At 41.2% G+C, this 22,483-nt stretch overlaps 1 protein-coding gene across 5 annotated transcripts in view; it reads right to left on the bottom strand.

Moving 5' to 3' along the window:
- The window catches only part of DOCK9 (dedicator of cytokinesis 9), a 172,875-nt gene that overhangs the window by 66,390 nt on the left and 84,002 nt on the right, over positions 1-22,483 (bottom strand). For all 5 annotated transcript variants that reach the window (XM_015415110.1, XM_015415112.1, XM_015415108.1 and 2 more), the window contains exons 8-19: positions 19,901-20,075; positions 16,028-16,095; positions 9,062-9,136; positions 8,824-8,964; positions 7,963-8,166; positions 7,743-7,865; positions 5,957-6,039; positions 5,492-5,614; positions 3,561-3,640; positions 3,292-3,479; positions 3,098-3,163; positions 1,043-1,135 (exon numbers count right to left, since the gene is read on the bottom strand). In XM_015415110.1, coding sequence (XP_015270596.1) covers positions 1,043-1,135; positions 3,098-3,163; positions 3,292-3,479; positions 3,561-3,640; positions 5,492-5,614; positions 5,957-6,039; positions 7,743-7,865; positions 7,963-8,166; positions 8,824-8,964; positions 9,062-9,136; positions 16,028-16,095; positions 19,901-20,075 — 1,419 coding nt within the window. The remainder of the gene's footprint in view (positions 1-1,042; positions 1,136-3,097; positions 3,164-3,291; positions 3,480-3,560; positions 3,641-5,491; positions 5,615-5,956; positions 6,040-7,742; positions 7,866-7,962; positions 8,167-8,823; positions 8,965-9,061; positions 9,137-16,027; positions 16,096-19,900; positions 20,076-22,483) is intronic.

Raw genomic sequence — 22,483 nt, 5'->3', positions numbered from 1 at the left:
GTGATTTCAGGGGGTGTGACATATGCAAATAAGTTATGCTAATAAGTTATGCTAATTAGCTCCTGCACCTCTTTTTCTATGAAATGACCCCTGGTAAAGTGGAAAGTGAGTGGGAAATAATAAAATGAAAACTGCAACTTCCTTAGTTTTCACGTCTTGTACATTCTGGACACAAACTTCAGTTTAATCGCTCCCAGTACTGAAGTGTCCCATTCCTATGAGAAAGCTGGTGAAAATTTCAGTTTAATCGCTCCCAGTACTGAAGTTTACAGTCCCATTCCTATGAGAAAGCTGGTGAAATGGGGTTGTCCACAGACAATCTAGGAGTTTTTGCACGCTCAGGGGACTATCCTGGTATATAGGAAATTTTAGTTTGCAAATTAAAAATAAGGAAACTAATATTGCTAACCAGCACTAACCATGCTTATTTCCCTTCAAGAGCCCTGGAATGTTGAGAGCGGTTGGGCTTCAGAAAATTATGGGGAGGAGAAAGGATAAGAGAGTGGGGCAGTAAAACTGGTCAGCTCAAACACATAGCAGCATGCAGTTATCGAGAAGGAAGACCTGACTACTTCACAGTTAACAGGGAGTCCTGGTGGAGGTGGTTCATTAGCAACAGAGGAAAAGTGCTTCATCTGATTTTAAATCAACATATACACCCCACTCAGAACTCTATAAGCAGCAAAGGAAACAGAGATCCTAACAGAATGAGAAAATAGGAAGCGGGAGATGTGTACCATGAAGCACGTGTTCACCAATCCCAATTTCCTCCAAACTCATTCATATAGCATGGGTACAGACAAGTAAAATACCTATTTCTGCATTGTTCTACTCAAGTCCACAGCTAAAAACTCCAATTAGGACTGCCAACGATAAAAATTAAATCAATCAGAAGCAGACCTAAATAAAACTGTCTTCAACTGCCTTGGCTACCCGGTGAATCCATGAGGATGATTCAGTTCTAATTTAAACATCATTTCAAGCATCACCTCACTGCATTTTTGGAGAACAATTAAAATGTATGGTTATAAAATTGATTTACCTCATCATAAAACTCTGGGTTCTGGTGGTGATGCAAAACAGTAGCAAACGCCTGTCTTGTAAATACTGGTCCACCTGGTCTTCCATAGATACACTAATATCAAAGAACAACAACAAAAAAGAGTAAGAGTAACATAACTTCACAAAATTCGTTTGGCACTCATTAAAAGCAGATATAAAATTCCCACAGCTATATCAAAGAACAACGACAAAAAAGAGTAAGAGTGACATAACTTCACAAAATTCGTTTGGCACTCATTAAAAGCAGATATAAAATTCCCACAGCTATAAGACCATAAGCAGAGCTTCATTTTAGAACCTTAACAAGCAGGCAGTTGCAGAGGACGTGTGTGCCTGTCTATATATGTTCGGTAATACTTGACGGCTGGTAACATATAACAGCCAGCAACCTGCCATATTGACTATTACCACAGCTGTATATTAATTTTAAAAGGTACAAAATGAACACTCAGTATTAAGCATAAGCTTGGTTTTAGCTTTAACATCTGTACTGAAACATTTTATCACGGTATTTAACAGATTTTAAAATCTGAGATTCTGTGGGCTCATTTGACCATGATATTCCAGAGAGAACCCTCAACCCGACGTAAGCTTCAGGTTCCCACATAATCATCTTCCTCTCTATCAGCATCAATGAGTAAACTTCATTTATCTGAACACGGCCTCTCCCCAAACCCTCAAATCAGGTTACAATTTTTTTTTCATAAAAACGAAACTGATCAGGTCCTTGGATCTCAGTTCCATTCACTTCCTCTAACTTGCATCACTCGGTCTACAATTTTGCAGAGGTTATACAAAGCAATTTGTTTTATACTTGCTGCGCTTTGTTCTCCTTACCTAAACTGGATGGCAAAAATAGTTAAGACAATGCAGTTGTTTGAGCTGTCTACTTCACAACCCAACCGTTCATGGATTCAGGACTCCAGATTTATAGTGATAGACAAATTAACAAACGAGATCCACCCCCAGCACTAATTAAAGCCTAATTATTAAATGGTAGCACACATCCTTTCCAGGCTTCCAATGCCAGCTCCAACACCTGGCATCTTCAATTTTTTTTAAAAACCCCCTCAGGTAGCAGGATTGGGAAAGATATCTGAAACCTTGGATAGGTGTGCCCAGTCAAACCAGACGGTACTGGAACAGACAGACCATTTCAAGTGAAGTGCCATCATTACGCTTTCCATCTAAATTCATGGAGGCAGAGGAACCCCTGAACTGGTATCTGGCAGTGATGAAGAAGAAGAGATTGGATCTGTACCAACCCTGAACTGGTGTCTGGCAGCGATGAAGAAGAAAAGATTGGATCTGTACCCAGTCCACGCTGTTGAGTTTGCTTTGAGTTTACTGCGACAGGATTTTGCAAAAAGACAATAACTGAATGCAGGCCATAAAAGCAACAGCGAAGCCTTCAGAGCACAAGGACTAAGAAGAAGAGATTGGATTTATACCCCGCCCTTCACTACTCAAAGGAGTCTCAGAGCGACTTAAATCTCCTTTCCCTTCCCCTCCCCACAATAGACACCCTGTGAGGTAGGTGGGGCTGAGAGAGCTCTTTTGAGAACTGCACATGAGAGCAGCTTTGAAAGAACTTGTAACTGACCCAAGGTCACACCAGCAGCTGCATGTGGAAGAGTGGGGAATCAAACCCGGTTCTCCCAGATTAGAGTCCGTGCTCCTAACCACTACACCAAACTGCTCTCTGGACTGGATGTGGGCAAACCAACTGAATCCACAAAAGAAGAAATTGATGTTGGCTGGGGATAAAAGCCTAATGGAGAGTGAGGTTACACAGGCTGAGCCAGATGAGCAAGCTTCGGGGGGGGGGCGCTTCTTGAAGGAGCAAGTTTGCAGGGTACTTCTGGATTATGTCTGATGGGATTCAAAATCCTTACTGTGGAAAAGCTGATATCAGGATTTAAAATAGCCATTAGGGACCTAGTTACAAACCTTATTTATTACTATGTGGCCTGTATACAGGCAAATAATTATCTGACTGAACTGCTTCTAAAAGCCAGAGGTCAGATCAACAAACCTTTAAAGGAAGCAACTCTTCATCATCCGAATCTTTAAATTCTATGCACACGGCAATATTTCTTGCCTAAAAGGTGAACATATATAGAGATAAAGGTTTTAAAAGTAGTGTTGGGTATATAACCAAAATTCTCAACAAAATCGGACAATTCAATTCAGATTCAGTCAGCCATTTGAATCTGAATGTGAGCTCACCTTTGCAAATGACTTTTGACTGTCATATTTCAAGTGCTTTGGATAAACATAAAGGTGATTGTTGTAGATGGTGAAAGGCTGAGTATGTTTTGGTATACAGGGAACAAACTCTTCTACTTCAAACGTTACTAATGTCTTGGTGCTGTTTTCAAACTGTTTCATGGGAATGTATGATGAGTTAACATAATCTGAAAATATATTAAAAACCAATAAAAAAAACTGAAGAGGAAAAGCTTTCCAGCTATTTAGCAATACTTTTCAATACTTACTTGGAATGTCTGGGAAAACATTATCAATTGTTATGTCTAGGTTTCCTAAAATAACTGGTAACTTGGCCATCTTTTCAGGTCTATGGAGGGGAAAAGATACACACAAGTTGATTCAATGGAAGCTACAGGCTGATAATAAAGTAAAAACCATATTTTTATGAAACATATAAGAAAAACAGCAGAACAGGTTTGGCAAGGATTACAAATCATGCAGTCCAGCCCTTTTCAGTGAGTCGGATTACAGCTGTAGTCAATAGACTGTATGCCATGAAATGCATACTCACTCATCTGTATGATTGACATGGACATGTACAGCAAGCACATTTAGCACCTTTGTCTCTTAATCAGCACAGTCTGTAGAAATTAAGCTGTAACCCAGAATGCCCACATCTTAATCTTAACCTGCTCATTTGAAAAAGATTACCACTCCCATACACAAATTTAGCAGCATAAAGTTCATTAATTTATTTATGATATTTATACCCTACTTTTATTCCCAATTGGGCTCCAAAGTGACTTACATCATTCTTCCCTCTTCAGTTTTATCCTAACAACGCTGTAAAGTAGGTTAAGATTAAGAGTGTGTGGCTGGCCCAAGATGACACAGCAAGCTTCCACTGGCAGAGTGGGAATTCAAACCTAGTCTAATGTTCTAACCACTACACCACAAACCTTATACAACAGGAACTGCTTCTATTCACAATCTGATTTTTATATAATTCATGAATGCCATCCAGGTGTTTAGAAACGTTACTTCTTCATAAAGAACTCGCATAGGTTTCACACACCCATTCCCCCCCACCACCTCCATTTAATTAGGCCTTAACTACTTATTATTTAAAGTATCTGCAAATATTTGTACATTTTAATGCTAAGAGAGGGGTTAAACGGTTGAAAGAAGAGCTCAGAACAGGATTTCAATTAGGAGGGATGCTGGCGGGGAAGGGGAGCAATAAAAACAAGGCTTGACCAAGTGTCCGCTACTGATTGGGTGGAACCTTTGTGGGAGGGCAGAGAAGTGGCAGTTGAAAGAAGTTGAGGTCAAAGCATCTTGAAGGCCTATGATCATCAGGAAGAAGGCTACCAGCCAAGGCCTACTAAGAGCTAGGTGAGAGAGAGGTTGAAGGGCAAGGAGGATTTCCCGTCAAGAAGAAGGCAGGAGAAAGACTGTGGATAGCCCAGGAAGCCAGAAGATTTGTGGCTGAGTCTGCCTGACAAGATGGGAAGAGTGCCTCAGCAGGACAGGAGGGAAGACCATAAAGTAGCCTGAGGCAGTCCTATTCCAGCAGGACATTCTTCAGCAGCGAGTCTATGAAGTACTGGCTGGGGTGGAAGCACAGGGAAATCTGGACTTTTTAATAAGGAGACTGACAGTTAGAGCCCTATCTTGGCAACAGTCCTTTAGTGAGGGACAGAGTGGCATAAACCCTATTCTATTTAAGACTCAAGTCTTTATTTCTAGGGGGCTTGTTCAACAACCTGCTGGGGCTTCCAAAATCTTGGGGTCTTAACAGGTCATCACATGCACCTTCTAGGATGCCTGAAAGATGGTCTCTTCCCCCCAAACTAAATTTTTTATTCACTTAGATGGTCATTTAAGAGTTAAGACCCTGCTCCAGGTAGGCAACTAAAGATAGGGGGCCTGTGCCAACTGTTAAGACATCCTGCATAAGGAATATCATCCCCAAACAGAACTGTAAGTGCCCCTCCTCTTGTTTTTTGGTGTAAGTCAAAAGCTGTTTCTTCCCCTTCAGATCTTTTCCTGAAGGCTAGAATATAACCATGTGATCTGTCTTGTATGTGTAGGAGATGTAGATCTCACAGGAGGTGGTATGGAGAGCCCCAGAATAATCTATAAGAGCACTGCTCAACATAACAGATAAGTGAGGCCTCAGTTTGATCTTGGGGAAGGTAAGGAACAAGGTACTCACTTTCTGAAATCTGCTAACAGTTTAAGCATGTCTTCATTTGAGAGTTTATTACTGTCCTGTTTGTAAAGAGCGGAGAATCGTGCGTTTTTGTCCAGTGTTCCAGATGCATCCTTAAACAGTGACCTGAAAGATGAATTCTTACTTAAGAACCGCGATGCAAAAGTTTCACAATTCAAAAATAAACACAAAGGTTGTCTTCTTGAAGCCCATTTAGCAAGCTTTGCCCCAGTCAATGGAGTGAAACGCACAAAGCCAAAAACGTTTTGTCTGCCACCATTTATGCAACGTATTTGCCCAGTATCTTTCAAAATTCTGCAACTCAGACTTCATATAGCATGACATTAGCCTTATAATCATTACCTGCACAGAATATAAATTCTCAAATATCAAATTCAGCTGAGACACAAACAAACCCACTTAAATAATTCTACTTTGAAGAATTAAAAGATGAGCCTTATCCATTACCTAGCTGCCCAGGCAAATGGCATTCTGTATTGTCCTAGTCGTTGGCATGCCTGCTTAGCATTTTTCAGAACCTTCTGGGCAACCTATAAATGATCATAGGAAATAACTGTCACTACTATTAAACGACATTTCCGTAGAAGTAAATACAGACTCTAAGCCAATATGCAGCCATCTGAGGCCAAAATCAAATATACGGACACATATCCCTTCAGCATTCATTCTTATTATGCATCCATGGTTTTCCTCCTCTTTTCTTCTACCTAATGTAGTTAATTTTTTGTTTGGCAAATTAAATCATGAAGATTCCCAGTTCTTGACAGAATTTTAGGGATGGTAGAAGGCATTGATACTCTCATTGCAGATCAGCCCCATTACATTGACTCACCCCAAAAGGTCCAATATGGTTTTCCTGATCTTAATCCAATACAGTGAAAGACAGCTTTCTGTTTTAAATCTGTACCATACCATAATCAGTAAAAGCCATGTTTCAAAGGCGTAACTTCAGATTCCACATGACCCATCTATTTTGTATTTTTAGGCCCCCTTTGAGAACTTGGTCCTTGAAAAGGGGTGGTAGTGTGGTACAGCATTTAGAGCACTGGACTAGATTCTGCCTGAACCCAACTCACTGGCTGACCTTAGGCCAGTCACTCTCTCTGCTTAGCCCACCTCTCTCAGGGTTGTCATGAAGAAAATGGGGAGGAGAACCATTTGTGATTCAAGAATTTCATAAGGAAAATGGGGAGGAAGCTAGGATTAAAAAATGATAAAATGTATAAGTAACTGTCCTGACTGTGCACACTAGGGCTGCCAAGTCCCCCCGGGGGGCGGATAATCCCCCGCTTTGGAGGCTCGATTTCCGCCGCTGCGGAATCAGGCCCCGAGGGGAACCCCACCCCAACGTGCACGTCAGCCGGCTGTGACGTGATGACGCCAGGCACGCTGGGGGCGGGGTCACAGCCATCTGAGGGGAAAACTCTATGTTCTCCCCTCAAATGGCTGTGGCCCCGTCCCCAGTGTGCCCGGCATCATCACGTCACATCTGGCTGACGTGCATGCGGCGCGCGTGCTCGGGACGCCGTCCGGGAGCCCCCCGCCGCGAGGAGAAACGGACTTGGCAACCCTAGTGCACACCAATTTTCGGTCCTTTGTCTCATTCTACTACATTTCGTTTTTGGGTACATTATCATAAATGGAAAACAGTGGTTTGGAGCTTGGGAACAGGCTGCAGCATTGCGTGTTTCCTTTCTCCTCTCCCTCCCGCTACTGCACACATGGTTGCCTTCTTCCACTTTCCGTTTGTTCCCCGAAATAATAATAATATGCCCAAACTGGAAAACTGTGGTTAGTGTCTTGCCTTCAAATGACGATTTGCAAGCTGAAGTTGAGCCATGATTTTTAAAACATGGTTCAGAAGCAAGTTGATAGCCACAATTTTCCAGGTGCAACACAAAAGCAACCTGTGGTGGCGGGGGGGGGGGGGGGAAGCAAACACAGAGAAAATTCATATTTATGGGGCGTGGGGGCGCTCAGCACATTTCTAAGCCTCCAAATCATGACTTAAATTACCCATCTGGTTGGGAGATATTGCATTTGCTCTTCAACATCAGAACACAGCTTTGGGAATTTTCAAATATGGAACATAGATTTGTGCCTTGAATAGATTTAGCAAATTTGACTCAAGTATCAAAATGTTCAGCAGAATGATCACATTACAACTAGAATTCCAAACAGCTAAGTTCAACTGAAAGTCTCACGCCTGTCAACCATAATGAAAACACCATACCTTTGAAGAATCAGAACTTTTCATGTATGGTTCAGCACAATGGGTAATGCTCCCCTGCAGGACTTTTTCTATTCTAGCTACCAGAAATATATCGGGATGTGGACACGTTACGGAAAATACTCCCTTAAAAGAAACAGTTTGGTATTAATAATCATGAATTGAAACTATGGGTCTTTATTCTGTGCTGCAAGTTTAACACAGAAACTTCTTCAAAGCTTACCTGTTTTGGATATTGTAGCATAACCTCTGGAATAATGTCTTTAATCCGATGTAGGCAATCACTGCTGCCATTCAAAAATTGATGAGATGCACCAGATATCATGTGTCGCACTGTGCTATGATTTAAATCTACAAGGAAGTCTGATGAAATCTTGCGGTTATGTTTAATGTCAAATAATGACAATGTGATAAAAAATGGCTCTACCTGCATATAAAAAAGAGACATTAAATATAGCCATAACAGAGCAGAATTTTGTTCGATGCACACCTTTGTAAACTCTAGAAAGCAAGGAACTCACAGGCTAATCTGTTGTGGTAACATGCACATAAAAAGAGCCATTCCTACGCTATACATTCCTATTCAAGGATTCTCTTCTACTAAGTAAAAACATCTTTCATCAGAGGAAGATTCCTTACTTACTGGACATCTTTAGAATCACAGTTTACAAATGGTAGGAGCAGACATCATGTATCATTAAGTACTTCACACCAGCTAAAGACAGTTTCATTCTATGAACAAAATAGTATTTTTAAAGCAATACAATATTTTTAACATATGCAGATAGAAAATGCATAGCTTGCTTTTCATTCACTGACATGGTATTGAAGACAACTTGAATTCTGACGACACCCTTTATGGTGATCTGTTACTATCAGCTGTGAACCTTCAAACTTCTTCCTTAACCTTCCTCTTTTCTCTTCCCCCTCCAATTAAGAGTCATCCTACTACTCATTTTGCTCCTATCTGCATCATGACACTTTAAGATAAGTCTCTTGATCTAATTACATTTCTCAAAATTGTGTTCTCAGCAACACTTAGTTATATGAAGCTATTATCAAAGATTCCATCAAAATTATTTACATTTGTTGTTGGTCCCTCTTCATTTTCAGCTACACAGCTTTGTAGATTGAAAGATAAATCATGGCACTTCACCAGAATTTTCTTTCCACACTTCTCTTCAAACGGTTTTACTTCTGGCTCGAGACCTGAGAAATCCAGTTTCTTTGAAAGGGAGGGAAAAAACATATTTTCACTTTACGGGGTGGGTGGGGGCGGGTTTCATAAATAAAATCAATAGCTTTCTTTTCATTCATCTAACCTGTGCATCTGGATCCAGTGCAAAGAGTTTAACCCTGCTTTCACTTTTGAATTTAATTTCTGAATCTCTGGAAGCCTGCAAAATAAAGAGACGGTACTTGGAGATTAATATTTTACTGCATCTCTAATAGGAAGTCTTTTAACCATTAGTATGTGTGATGAAATGGGTAAGCATCACTTCCCTGACTTTATGCTGCCACTTTGGCTCTGCTTCCTTTTCTGCTGCCACCATTCAGAGCATTGCTTTAAACTGTACCTCTACATGCACTACTTGCTTTACTTAAGCTTATTGTGAAAATGGAGGAGGAGGAGGATATTGGATTTATACCCTGCCCTTCACTCTGAGTCTCAGAACAGCTTACAATCCCTTTTCTCTTCCTCTCCCCATAACAGACACCCTGGGAGGTAGGTGGGGCTGAGAGAACTGCTCTTAAGAGAACAGCTCTGAGAGAACTGTGACTGACCCAAGGTCACTCAGCAGTTGCATATGGAGGAATGGGGAATAAAACCTGGTTCTCCAGATTAGACTCTGCCAATCTTAACCACTACACTAAAATGGCTCTGACTCTTACTCTTAGCTATTTTCTTTAGACAGAAACTAATTATTATGAAACACATAAACATATTACTATTAAAATATGTTATAGCAAACAGAACAAGAGGATTGATTCAGAAGTTAGTATACTTCTACAGATACAGCATTTAGCCATCTAGATTATTTGTAAATTAAGTTAAGTAGCCTTTATTGGCATGGAAAAAATTTGATACAAGTTAATACAGTTTAAAAGTTAAAACTGCAATATACATTAGATGAGAAATCATTCAAAAGTCTATAAACCTTAAATGCATCAGAACAGTCCCTCATCCTAACTAGAACAGAATGTTAATGCATATAACGTAAATCTGTATACAGGTGACAACAGAGAAGAACATGAGTGATTGACTCAACACAGTTTTGATTACAAGGGCAGTATCTGGCTGAGTAGGCTCTCTTATTGAATCTGCCATAAAAAATAACAGAAGGTATGGCATTACATCTGGCAAAGGAAAATGCTCTGCATTGCTGTGGCACCTACAAAGAAGATAGATATGGGGGCATTTCCCCAGTAATGAGGGGAATCTCAAAACTCAGCAGGGAGCGGGTTTTGTTAGCCTGACTGAATAACCTCTGCCGTTCCATGTCTAGCATTGTTTTTAATTTGATGAAATGCAGCAGTGAAACTTAGCATAGACAGTGATTCTATACATAAGCCTGTTGCTTTAATTTTTCCTTCAATATATGCTGACCAGTTTGACATATTGGATTCGGAGAGCATTTGAGAGATAAAGCTCCCAGGTTCCAGGTTGCAATGCAAGTGTAGCCAGAATTTGACAGTCACAGCCATGCACTAGTTTCGATTAGAGACATGCCAGTTTCTAAGCAGATAACTGCATATGAAACACATTTCGGCATACCCAAAATTTTTCACAGGAATTTGGATTGGGTCTGTTCAGTAGCACATTCAAAGGCTCCAATCAGTGTCCCCTCTAAGCTGAGTTAGTGTGAGCTAGCTCACAATTTTTTAGCCTCCAGCTCACACACTTTTGCCTTGGCTCAGGAAGGAGGGCTCCAGAGCTAACTGATTTATGCAGTAGCCAAATCACTGGCTCACAACTTTAAAGCCAGTAATTCACAAAGCAGAATTTTTGCTCACAAGACTCCACAGCTTAGAGGGAACATTGGCTCCAATCCAAATCGGGATGCTGTATAATAATTGTGAGGTCACTTTGGCCTTGAAAATTTTTATGGCAGCTGGCACAAATTGGTTACCTCTGCCATAAAAAAAACGTGTTATAGCCGATGCACTAAAGTTAGGTGATTTCACTGCATACTTACGGTGGGTAGACCAAGTCGCATTATATTGAAAATATATACCTAAATATTTAAAATGTTTGACTTGCTCTCTCTCTTTTCCAGCAATAACCCAATTGTAAGATCTCCACTTTTTTGAAAAGATTAAGATTTTTTACTTCTTGTGGTTTAACTGAAGCTTATTATTAGTAAAAAATGCTACACAATGGGTCAATAGACGTCTTAGTCCCACTCTGGACTAATCTGATCTGGCTGGCTAGGCGGGTGTCCCCTACCTACCTCACCGCTCCATGTGCGTCCCTCCCGAAGCTGCGCACTCGGTTGAAGAGGACAACCATCCCAGATAGAAGGAGTGTACCGTTCTTCGGTCAAGGGTATTTGTTTTATAGCTCAATACTCAAGCATATCCTAAATTGTTAGCTGTCAGCTTTTCTGCTCTCTCATGGATCACTGCCTTGATGTGGCGAGGGGGCTTGGTTGGTTCGATGAGACTGCGGGCTATGCCGTGGAGGGCCACCCAGGACAGACAGGCCACAGCAGAGAATTCAGACAAAACATGATCCACTGGAGAAGGAAAAGTACCGTATTTTCCGGCGTATAAGACGACTGGGCGTATAAGACGACCCCCAACTTTTCCAGTTAAAATATAGAGTTTTCCAGTTAAAATATAGAGCTGTGCTGATGCTTCTGGCGTACCGGCGTATAAGACGACCCCCCACTTCTGAGAAGATTCCCCTGGGTTAAAAAGTAGTCTTATACGCAGGAAAATACGGTAACTCCAGAAAAAATGAAGCGGCTGAGCCAAAGCCGAAAGGACGGTCAGCTGTGGATGTGCCTGATGGTGAAAGGAAAGTCCGATGCTGCAAAGAACAATACTGCATAGGAACCTAGAATATACAAACCTAGACAACATAATAAAAAGTAGAGACATCACCCTGCCAACAAAAGTCCGTATGGTCAAAGCAATGGTATTCCCAGTAGTAATATATGGCTGCGAGAGTTGGACCATAAGGAAGGCTAAGTGCCAAAGAATAGATGCTTTCGAATTATGGTGCTGGAGAAGACTCTTGAGAGTCCCTTGGACTGCAAGGAGATCAAATCAGTCAATCCTAAAAGAAATCAACCCTGACTGTTGCCTGGAAGGCCAGATGCTAAAGCTGAAGCTCAAATACTTTGGCCACCAAATGAGAAGGGAGCACTCACTGGAGAAGACCCTGATGCTGGGAAAGACTGAAGGTCAAAGAAGAAGGGGACGGCAAAGGATGAGATGGTTAGACAGTGTTATCGGTGCAACAAACATGAAATTAAGCAAACTCCAGAGCACAACAGAAGAAAGTAGCGCTTGGCATGATGTGGTCTATGGGGTCGTGAAGAGTCGGACTCGACAGTGTGACTGAACAACAACAACAACAAAGATTTTCTGCTCAGTATTATCTTTTAAAAGCAAAACCTCTTAATTTAATTCCCAACTGGCTTCATTGTGCAGATCAAACAAATAATGGGGCAGACAAACATGAGGAAAACCTGAAGCATAACGAAGAATCTGAATATTGGGGAAATTTAAACCACCAAAAAAATAAATAAAAAGCAAGGTCTCCAGATGCACAAACATAGAAAAACCTTGGTAAAGAAACAGGTTTTTTAAAAAAGATTGGCCAAAAGAGGAGGGGGAATGAGTGACCAGGAGAGCGGGGGGGCGGTAGGAGAATGGGATTTTCCCTGCTCTGTCTCATGGGTACCTCTGACAAATAGGAATTTCTTAAAAGAGTGTTTGTCATGCATAGATGTTAAACAAAATGACAAAAAAATGCTGAATGAAATGAGTGTCTGTGATAACATACAGCACAAACAGCTTCATGCTTTCTCCCAGCATCTCTAAAAAAAATCTCTCAAGAAATCCAGCTTGAGAAATTGTTACAGCCAGGGCATTTTTTGTAGAAAAAGCCCAGCAGGAACTCATTAGCATAATAGGCCACACCCAACAGCAGACACACATTAGCATATTAGGCCACACACCCCATGCCTACCCTTGGCTTGTCTGGGCACTCCATGGCTACGGGGAGCCCAGGCAAGCCAAGCCTTGGACAGGCCGGGGAAGGCACGGGGAGGCATTTAATCCTTCCAGGGACCCCCTGGCCTGCTGGCCTCGGAGTCGCGGGGGAGGGGGTTGTCACTCTCCAGGCCTTCCCTCTGTAGCCTCCCACACAGAGGTTTTGGCTGTAGTGGGTGTGGCCAACTCTGAAGCCAGCCGGAACTCTGTTCCTGTGCGTTCCTGCCCAAAAATAGCCCTGGTTACAGCGGTGCTGCTACTGTCCATAAGTACAGACTTCCTAGTCTCTATCTTGTTCCCTTTTCAATTCATTTTCACCTGGACTGCTTAACTCAAGGCATTCTAAAATAGCTATTTAAATTGTGATATCAATAGCGAGGGGGGGGGATTCCCTAAAAAGGCTCCTTCTTAGAAATGGAAGAGAGGAGAACAATGTAAGCCACTTTGGGTTCCCACTGGAGAGAAAGGCGGGGTGTAAAGGAAGCAAAAAATAAATGTCCTGACTACTAACTAACTTTAACTTCTACGTGCAATGATAAAAGCAAGGTTAGCTAACAGCAGAGAAGGCAACCAATGAGTGTTTTGAAAAAAAAGCCTTCAAAATTTATCCTTCCATTTTGTGTATGCCCTTTCTTCATCACACATTTAGTTTATGATCTCTCCTTTCCCCTTCACAGTGTTTCCTTGAAGCAGATTTAAAGGCATGTCTTCCCAGAGAATAGCTGTAGAACTTTTGCAGCCCTTTGCTCACACTGTGAAATGATGACAGCACAAAGGTGGCAGAGTTTGAGGTTAACACACACACACACACACAGTGACAAGGAGTCAACAGAACAGGGAGAAAGATTAGGGGGGGGGATTCCTTTTCCTGGAAGAAGGATAATTTAATGAGTGGTCGTAGGAGGTGAAAAGGAAGTACAAAATGGTTGAGAACAGATTGTTAGTATAACAAGGCATACTCTCATTTGCCAGTGTCAGCATGCAGTTCAGTTCAGCACAGTTCTCTAAAAATAGGGCATATTTTTGTAACTCCAGCACATTAGTTATTTTTGTACTAAAATACAACTTTCCTCACCAACACACATCCTGTTTAGAAGTATTTTGGTTTCAAAAAGGGTAAGGTAAAAAAAAAAAAGACTGAGTGTAGGAGACTTCGGCACCACCTTCAACGAGGATGATACCATGAACTCTGTAAAGAACTGCAAAGTTCAACACTCAAGTTCCTTTTAAAAAAGAAGGAAGGAGTCCTACAAGTAGCAGCAGATTTACTGTTGGAAATGTTGACATTGAGTATAATTTTTCTAAAACGAAAGTATCTGTGATGGAGAAAGCACACGTACTTAGTATTGATATATCTTATTCTGAACATGGCCGTAGAATTTGGTTGGAAAAAAAATACACAATGGGTCAGATATAGTTGGGGAGGAGAGAGAGAGCTCCCATTACACACCCAGCTTTCCCAATCTTTCTTAGTCCCTCAGCCACCAAAAGCCACCACACCCTCCCACAAAGAGCCCACGTGCACACTGTGCAGCATCGCCACTTCCTGCCCACTAGGGAATCTTACTTGCAGAGCCCGACAGGCACAACTCTGCCCCCTTTGTCAAAACATGCATACCCTGACTAAAAAAACCCAACCTCAGATTACCAGCTCAGGATCTGCTGAGTGATCAAAGGCCATCATGGTTAAACCTCCTAAACTGAGAATGTTGAGTGAGATCTCATTAAATCTCATGAGAACTCAGTCAGCACTGTGGAGTTGCCTTGTAGCACAGCCTTGGCCTAGCCAGCTCCATCCTGACCACAGCCTAGGCGAACCCAGTTGCAGTGAGAACACAGAAAGACAGTGGGAGCAGAGAGAGAAGGGGCTGGGATTTCCTTCCCAAGTGAGTTGGGGGGGGGGGAGAGATGCCCAGCTTGTTGTAGGCAAGTTTGATTTTGCATAGGATAAAGGTCCAGAAAATAAAAAGTAAATAGCAAGGATTTGAATAGCGTTCTCAAACCCTCAGATATGTTCTGGAGAAATTCTGAAAATAGAAATAGCAAAAAAGAACACGGCCTCACAAGACAGGGTAGATAGCACATGCGCACAAAAATAAAGGCAGAGAAGACAAACTAGTTCCTAAACTTCAAGGGAACAGGTGGAACGTTCATGGTACCAGATCAGATATAATAAGCAAGTTCTTAAAACCTTTAAGGAGAATCCAGATCCCAGCAACTGTCCATGAATCTATGGCACATTCACTATTTCAAAGTCTATGCATTTAAAAAACAAAATTTAAAAACACTTTACAATAATTCATATTAAGGCATTTTAGTTTTGTATCTACCTTCAAATCCATACGTGACCATAATTTATTCTAATACAACTAATAAAGGAAAAGTCAAAAGAGAACTAATATTAAAGAAAGTGTACATCAGTGATTAAATACCCATTTAAAAATGTAACCTGCTCCATTTGTACTGTACGTCCTGATGGGTCATGAAGACAATACAGAGCTATTCATGCCATTAAACCAAATCTAGGTTGGGTATCTTACATTACAGAACTTAGTGATGCATTTCTATATAATATGAAAGCCTACAAACAACTCACTGATTGGATGACAGCAGGCTAAAACTTTACTGAAACAACCTTCTACTATATAATTTAGCAATGTTAGGCCAAGAATCTAGCATAGCAGACCAAGCCAACTAAAGGGAATTTTGAACTTTCTTTTGGAATCCTAGACCCTGACTTTTTCCTATTTTATTCTATAAAAGAGCTCTGCATCTTGTGCAGAATGCCAGCTTGCTCTTTCTCTCACATCTGCTAGCCTAAAGCCATGAGTGAATTTTTTTCTCTCTCAGTAGATCTTGGGAAAGGGGCTGGTGGTTATATTAGGGTTTTGAAAACTCCCCTAACAATTACACATTAGTTTTTTCCACAGCACAGTGACATTTATGCTATTTGGAGGGGGGAAAGTAAATGGAACTATGCCAATGTAAAAATTTCTCTCTCAATTAGGATTACATCTCACAATTTCAGCATTGATTCACATTTAAAGGAAAAAGCACAACAATACCTTGGTAATTTCAGGAAGATAACTATCTAAACTGGATGAGGAGCTGTCCATCTTGTTTTGTTCATCATCTGGAAATTTAAAAATGAAACTATGATAAAACTACTGGTAACTTTAGGGGGTTCACAAATTTTAAAAATCTAGCAACTTTGTTTGTTAAACAGATTATTGCTACAAACCATAGTATAGTGATCAGTACCCCATATTTTCAAATATTTTGAAACTGGAGCAATGTGGATTTGCTTGGTATTTTTTAGTCGTAGCCATTTCACAATGGACCGTATCCAAGTAGCAACCACCATGATGGGTCAGGTTGCTTGCTTGTAACTGATGTCCTTCCAGTGGTGATCTGTGCAGTCACACAGGCTCTGTGCTGGTGCAGATGCAACTCCGGAGAATTGTAGAGTTGGAATATTAGCAAACTAGCTTGCCAGGAGGTCAGTGCTAGTGTCTCCTCATAGGTAAATAGTGCAAAGGCCCTGACCTGGATAGCCCAGGCAAGCTCGATCTCGTCAGATCTTGGAAGCTAAGCAGGGTCAACTCTGGCAAGTACTTGGATGGGAGATCTCCCTTGGAATACCAGAGCTGAGAGGCAAGGGCAGGCTTTAATCAGCCACCACTCTCAATATCCTCCATGCCCCCAGTAGGGGTCAGTCATCAGAGGTCGCCATGACTTCCAGGTGCACATACACATACACACTCAAAAATACACACACATAAAAATACAAAAATACAAAAAGAGAGAAAGAAAATAACGCAAAGTACAGTTTGGCCACAAATAGCATCTTGTCATCCTCAGGATGAAGATAATAATGCAAGGCGGAGGCTATCATTCAGATATCACATCTGTTGAAGGAAAATTTCTTTCCAGAAGACTGCAGTCACAGTTCAAGTCGAGTGAGCCCAAGGAGATTTAAGTCGTTTTGCCAACTGATAACACAATACAAAAGTAGATCGGGTGTCCCCAATCTTCTTGTGCCTATAAGCACCTCTGGAATATTGAGAACATCAATGGGGCACCAACAAAAAATGGCTACCATGGGATCTGGAGTCAATCACAATTATTGTGGATGTTGCAAGCCAAATGTCCTCCTATGATGAAAGCAGCTGTTTCTGGATGTGTGATCCATGCAAACTCAATAGTGATGCCTCATGGCTCTTCTAAAGCATTCCAATGAGGTGGAAGAAAGCCAGGACTAGATTCAACAGTGATGCCTCATGGCTCTTCTAAAGCAGCTCCTGCTCCAATTAGGTGGAAGAAAGCCAGGACTGGGTCTCTGTCATGGGAAAGAAGCAAGTGGAAGCCAGAAAACACACTGGTGGGCACCATGTTAGTGATCACTGCAGTAGACACTACCCACTAACTGAAAGAAAACGTTTAGCCTTTGGCCTACTCTTTGGCCTACTATAGCAAAGGGTGAGATTCTGATCATTATGGAACTCTTATGTGATGGATGTAAAAAGAGAGCTCCTGTTTAATACCTGGAGTGTGCAGTGTCATCATGCTGTCAACATTATTACAAATATAACCGACCAGAAAAGATGGAACGATGAAAGTTTTTGCTATTATGGAGAGGTCAAAAGGAAGGACTGTTCTGATTGCTGGAAAAAAGGGAATGAATGGCAGATTGTGCCAAAGGCTACACAATATACTAGAAAAATGCACTGACATAAGAATGACCAAGAAGGGCGATATAAAGGAGAGGTGGCAAATGCACAAGAAGGGCGATATAAAGGAGAGGTGGCAGAGATTGTAACAGCTAGCAGCTTGAGGAGTTTGCTCACTGATCTGGACAAAATTAATAACAGACTCCAAAAGTGATCACTAGTTTAGGTAGAAGTGTGTGCAAAAAAAATGATTCAAAGCTTTTGTCAAACAATTTGATCAAGTGGTATGAAGACACATAAGATGGTGGACTTGGTCACTGGAAGACAAAATGACAAAGATCAACAATCTAGATTTCCTAAATTGTAAGACACTATGATATTTGTGACAGGAAGAGCATGTGTAACCTAAATATATAAAAACACTTAGCCTAATATGACTTCCTAGAGTTGAAGATGATCACACTGACAGTAGAAATCAATGGCATGTGTTAAATCCTCCAGTCATTTACATTCATTTCTTGAGTCAGAACCTGAGATGGAGGGCAATATCTGAAGGCAGGCTTCTATGCCATAAAAGGCAGAGGGGGAAAAGAGAAAATAAGAAAATAGAACAAAGACAATGTGCCTTGTGCAGGGTTACGTGGCACTTTCTTAGGCTAAACACAACTCAACTACTATCTGAAACGAGGCAGAGCATAAATATTACTCTCATTCTGCAGTCAATCCATTAGCTGCCCATCAGTTACTGGGCTCAATTCAAGGTTTTGACTATCACATACAAAGCCCTTCATAGCCTTGGTCCTTCACACCTGCAAGACTGCCTCTCCCCCTATGTTGCACCACGACAGCTTCACTCATTGGAGCAAGGCTTCCTGCACAGAGGCAAAATCAACAGGTGCCCATGCACATGCATTCTGTGTTGTGGAATGGCATGCCTAATGACTTTAGGAAGGCTCTCACTCTCCTGGCTTTCCGCAAACAATGTAAAACTGAATTATTTAGGAGGACATTTTTACCCAGGTAAGAAGACTATACTGTAACAAAATGGTTCAGAAAGATGCGTTGATACGAGACTGCAGACTACTGTGTATAGTACATATTGGTTATTGGTGTACATATGCTTTATGTAATTTCTGCATTGCTTAACATGTCATGTTAATGCTTATGTTTTGTTTCAACTTTGTTTCAGATTTCTGCAATCCAAACCCTAACATGCATTCTGTGTTGTGGAATGGCATGCCTAATGACTTTAGGAAGGCTCCCACTCTCCCGGCTTTCCGCAAACCATGTAAAACTGAATTATTGAGGAGGCCATTTTTACCCAGGTAAGAAGACTATACTGTAACAAAATGGTTCAGAAAGATGCGTTGATAGAGACTGCACACTACTGTGTATAGTACATATTGGTTATTGGTGTACATATGCTCTATGTAACTTCTGCATTGCTTAACACGTGATGTTAATGCTTTTGTTTCAACTTTGTTTCAGATCTCTGCAATCCAAGCCCTATTGCATAGTTTATTGGATGCCCCATCCTGCTGACTACATTGACCTGCTCCATTTGGTTTTCCTTGATTCTCAGTGAGAAAAGCACTGAGCTAGATAAATAAAGCTAGAGAAAAAAGAGAAAAAAGGACAAAATAAAGCGCTTGAAGAACAAAGGCCAGCTGCTAATAGCTTGACAGCAAAAAGATAAATTAGCAGGAAGGTGCCTGCCCTTCTCAAGGCATGCATAGAGGTGTAAAACGCTTCTGTGGTAGTGGTTAAAATCTGACTGCCAATTCCTTGGGCTAGAGTTCTGGACATTTCTGTAGTTGATTTTGCACCAGCACAGATACCATATGAGACTTCATAGAGACCACGAAGAACCACCATATGTTACTCTAAAATCTCCAAGAATTTAAACTGTGTGTGACAGATTTATCCTCAAATCATCTTGAGAATTTTCTAAGGCTGTCACTTCAGGAGACAAAATATCCATTTAATAGAAGCTAATGAAAGAGCTAGAGAGTAATCTTTAAAAAGAGGACTTGGCCAGGTCATAGAGGATCGATAGTTATTAGCAATAATAGAGAGAAAATGTTTAGATTAAGAGTTCTACCTCTGAATATCAGATACCTGAATAGATCTCCTGAGGACGGAAGTGCAATGCAATGGCTCAGTCACCAAAGGATACCTGAATACAGTGACGGTGTATGTAGCAGCCACAAAACCTCAAATTTAATGAATTACTTTGCCCATATTAGTAATGAAAAATAACGTGTTTACCCTCATGAGAGTCTCCGTTTCTTTTTTCCTGCATTGCAGCTTCAAAATTTAGTTGGAGAATTTTGTTTAGTGTTGTTATCCATTCTTCCATTTCTATTTCACTGTCTGCTGCCAGAAGATAGCTACTCTTGTCTTGCATCTTGAGCTCGAAGGCAAAACGTCGGACTTTGTTGTTCTGCAATGGGAAATATGATATTGCAGTACTAGCCACAATAGCTATGTTTTTCTTCTTGTCTGCCTTGCCCCTCCCCCATCTCTCTCACTTTCTTTCTACACACACAAAGAAATACACTGAGTGGCATTCTTGAATTAAGAGTTACATCATTGTTATGAAACCCACACTGAAATAACAAGTTATATTAGAAAGAAATGGGCATATTCAATTGGTTTCAGCAAGACTACCTTTCAGATGAGGCACACAAATTATTAGTTAAAATTAGGGGTGTCCGTTTGGCCTGATTCAGGATTTTCTGGGGCCACCAGATAGCTGGCGTTAAAGGGTGTTTAAAGGAATTAAAGGTAAAGGTTTCCCTTGCTCGAAAGCCAGTCGAATCCGACTCTAGGGGGCGGTGCTCATCTCTGTTTCCAAGCCAAAGAGACAGCACTATCCAAAGATGTTTCCATGGTCATGTAGCTGGCATGACTAAACGCCAAGGCACATGGAACGCTGTTACCTTCCCATCAAAGCGGTACCTATTTATCTACTTGCAATTTCTTGCTTCCGAACTGCTAGGTTGGCAGGAGCTGGGGCCAGAGACAGGAGCTCACTTCATCATGCGGCACTAGGGTCTCACACTGTCGAACTACAGACCTTCCAGTCTGCAGGTCAGCATCTTAACCTCTGAGCCTTTAAACACCTTCCGGGTGAAGCTGGATCTTGGAAACGGCATTTAAAGGGATTCCAAGCCCTTTAATACTGGGTTTTTTTTTGCACATCCCTTGTTAAAATGAAAGGTTTATCTGAGTGATCATGATAAAGAATCTTGTGTCTTTTTCTAGCCCCCAGGGTAGAGGAAAATTATGTAGTGTGGGCCCTAGGCTACTTTTAATTATGCTACAGAAAACCCTCCTCCAACCCACAATGTACTGCAGAGAAGAGACCTGCATTTTTCTATAGTGCCCAAGATCCAAGTGAAAAGGGACTGTATAACTGGAAGGAGTAATCAGTCAGCTACATGAGCAGAACACCCTGGAACACCAATGGTTAAATTGTTAGGTGAGGAAAGTCAGACTAATGGAATTTTTACAGGGCTCAAATGAAAGCTAAGGTCTAGAACAGGACCTCCTTGGCCTTGATCCAGCTGGACTAAGCTATATGTCCATGACTTTGCACATAACCACAGTCAAGGCACTCAAGTGTGTACTTGCATCTACCTGTGTTCTCTAAACACAATACAGCAGCTGTTGCTCACTGATGAGTATATTGCAAGACACATTCATTGCATACAATGGGGATCTCTAAACACAATACAGCAGTATACTGCAAGACACATTCATTGCATACAATGGGGGGCTACAAACTAGGGATACAGAAAAAGATATATAAAATGGATGTTGGGGATTATAGGACCTATATTGGGAAGTATGGTTTGGCTTTCCAAACACACAATAGATTTCACACATTTTAAAACAGCTCTACAGAACGTCATGAACTAAGGATACAACAGAGCATAATTTATCTGCAAAATAATTTATGTTAGATTTTGCTGCATTTGAATTTCCTCATTAGGAGAACTTTTCTCTTGCCTCTCTCCCACAAGGTACCCAAGATGGGTAACAATGATTAGTTGAAACATATCCATAAAACTTATATAATGCAATACAATGAGCAATCAACCTATCATCAACTTAAGAGCGTCAGGGGTATCCTGAAACATTCAGAAAGGTCTTGCCATAACACAGCAGCAACAACCGAAAATACCTGACAACAGGCCTTGGCTGTTTTTATTTGTCTGTTAACTTGAAACAACCAATAGACTCTGATCTGAAGAGTACAACTGCCACATGGGAACAAAGGCAATACTGCAAACATATGGTTCCCAAGCTATTAAGGACTTAAAGGGTTAAGTACCAGCACTTTAATTTAAACAAGGAAAAACAAGTAGCAAATGCAACATTTGCTAAAATATGAAATGTGTGTGTAGCAGCTAACCCGATAACAACTGGGCTACCCCTATTTTGTGCTAGCTGAAGTATCTGGGTTGTCTTCAGAGACATCCTAATATACAGCTCACTACATTAATCTAGTCTTTAGGTTATCACAGCATGGGATCAGGAAAGCCAGGTCAGCAGAGTCTAAGTCCAAGAAGGGGATCAATTTCCATGCTACATTGCAATTGGGGGAAAAAATGCACTTTTTGTCACAGTCTCAGCCTGCTTTTCTAATGATAGAGATGGGTCCAATAAGACTCCTAAGCGCTTAACAGATAGATAAGTCCACTCCATTAAAAGTGGGGTGCGTACCATCCTCCAAGAAGCCAGCCTTGCAAGCCAGCCATCACCACTATCTTGATAAGAAGGCTTCTGTGCCATAAAAGCCTGAGGTGGGAGCCACATGATCTCACTGCAGGTACACTCTGGCAA

Source organism: Gekko japonicus, unplaced genomic scaffold, assembly GCF_001447785.1.
Source record: "Gekko japonicus isolate JY-2015 unplaced genomic scaffold, Gekko_japonicus_V1.1 scaffold52, whole genome shotgun sequence".
Classification (NCBI taxonomy): Eukaryota; Metazoa; Chordata; class Lepidosauria; order Squamata; family Gekkonidae; genus Gekko; species Gekko japonicus.
The sequence above is the reverse complement of the archived record's forward strand: the minus strand, read 5'-3'. Positions and strand labels throughout refer to the sequence as shown.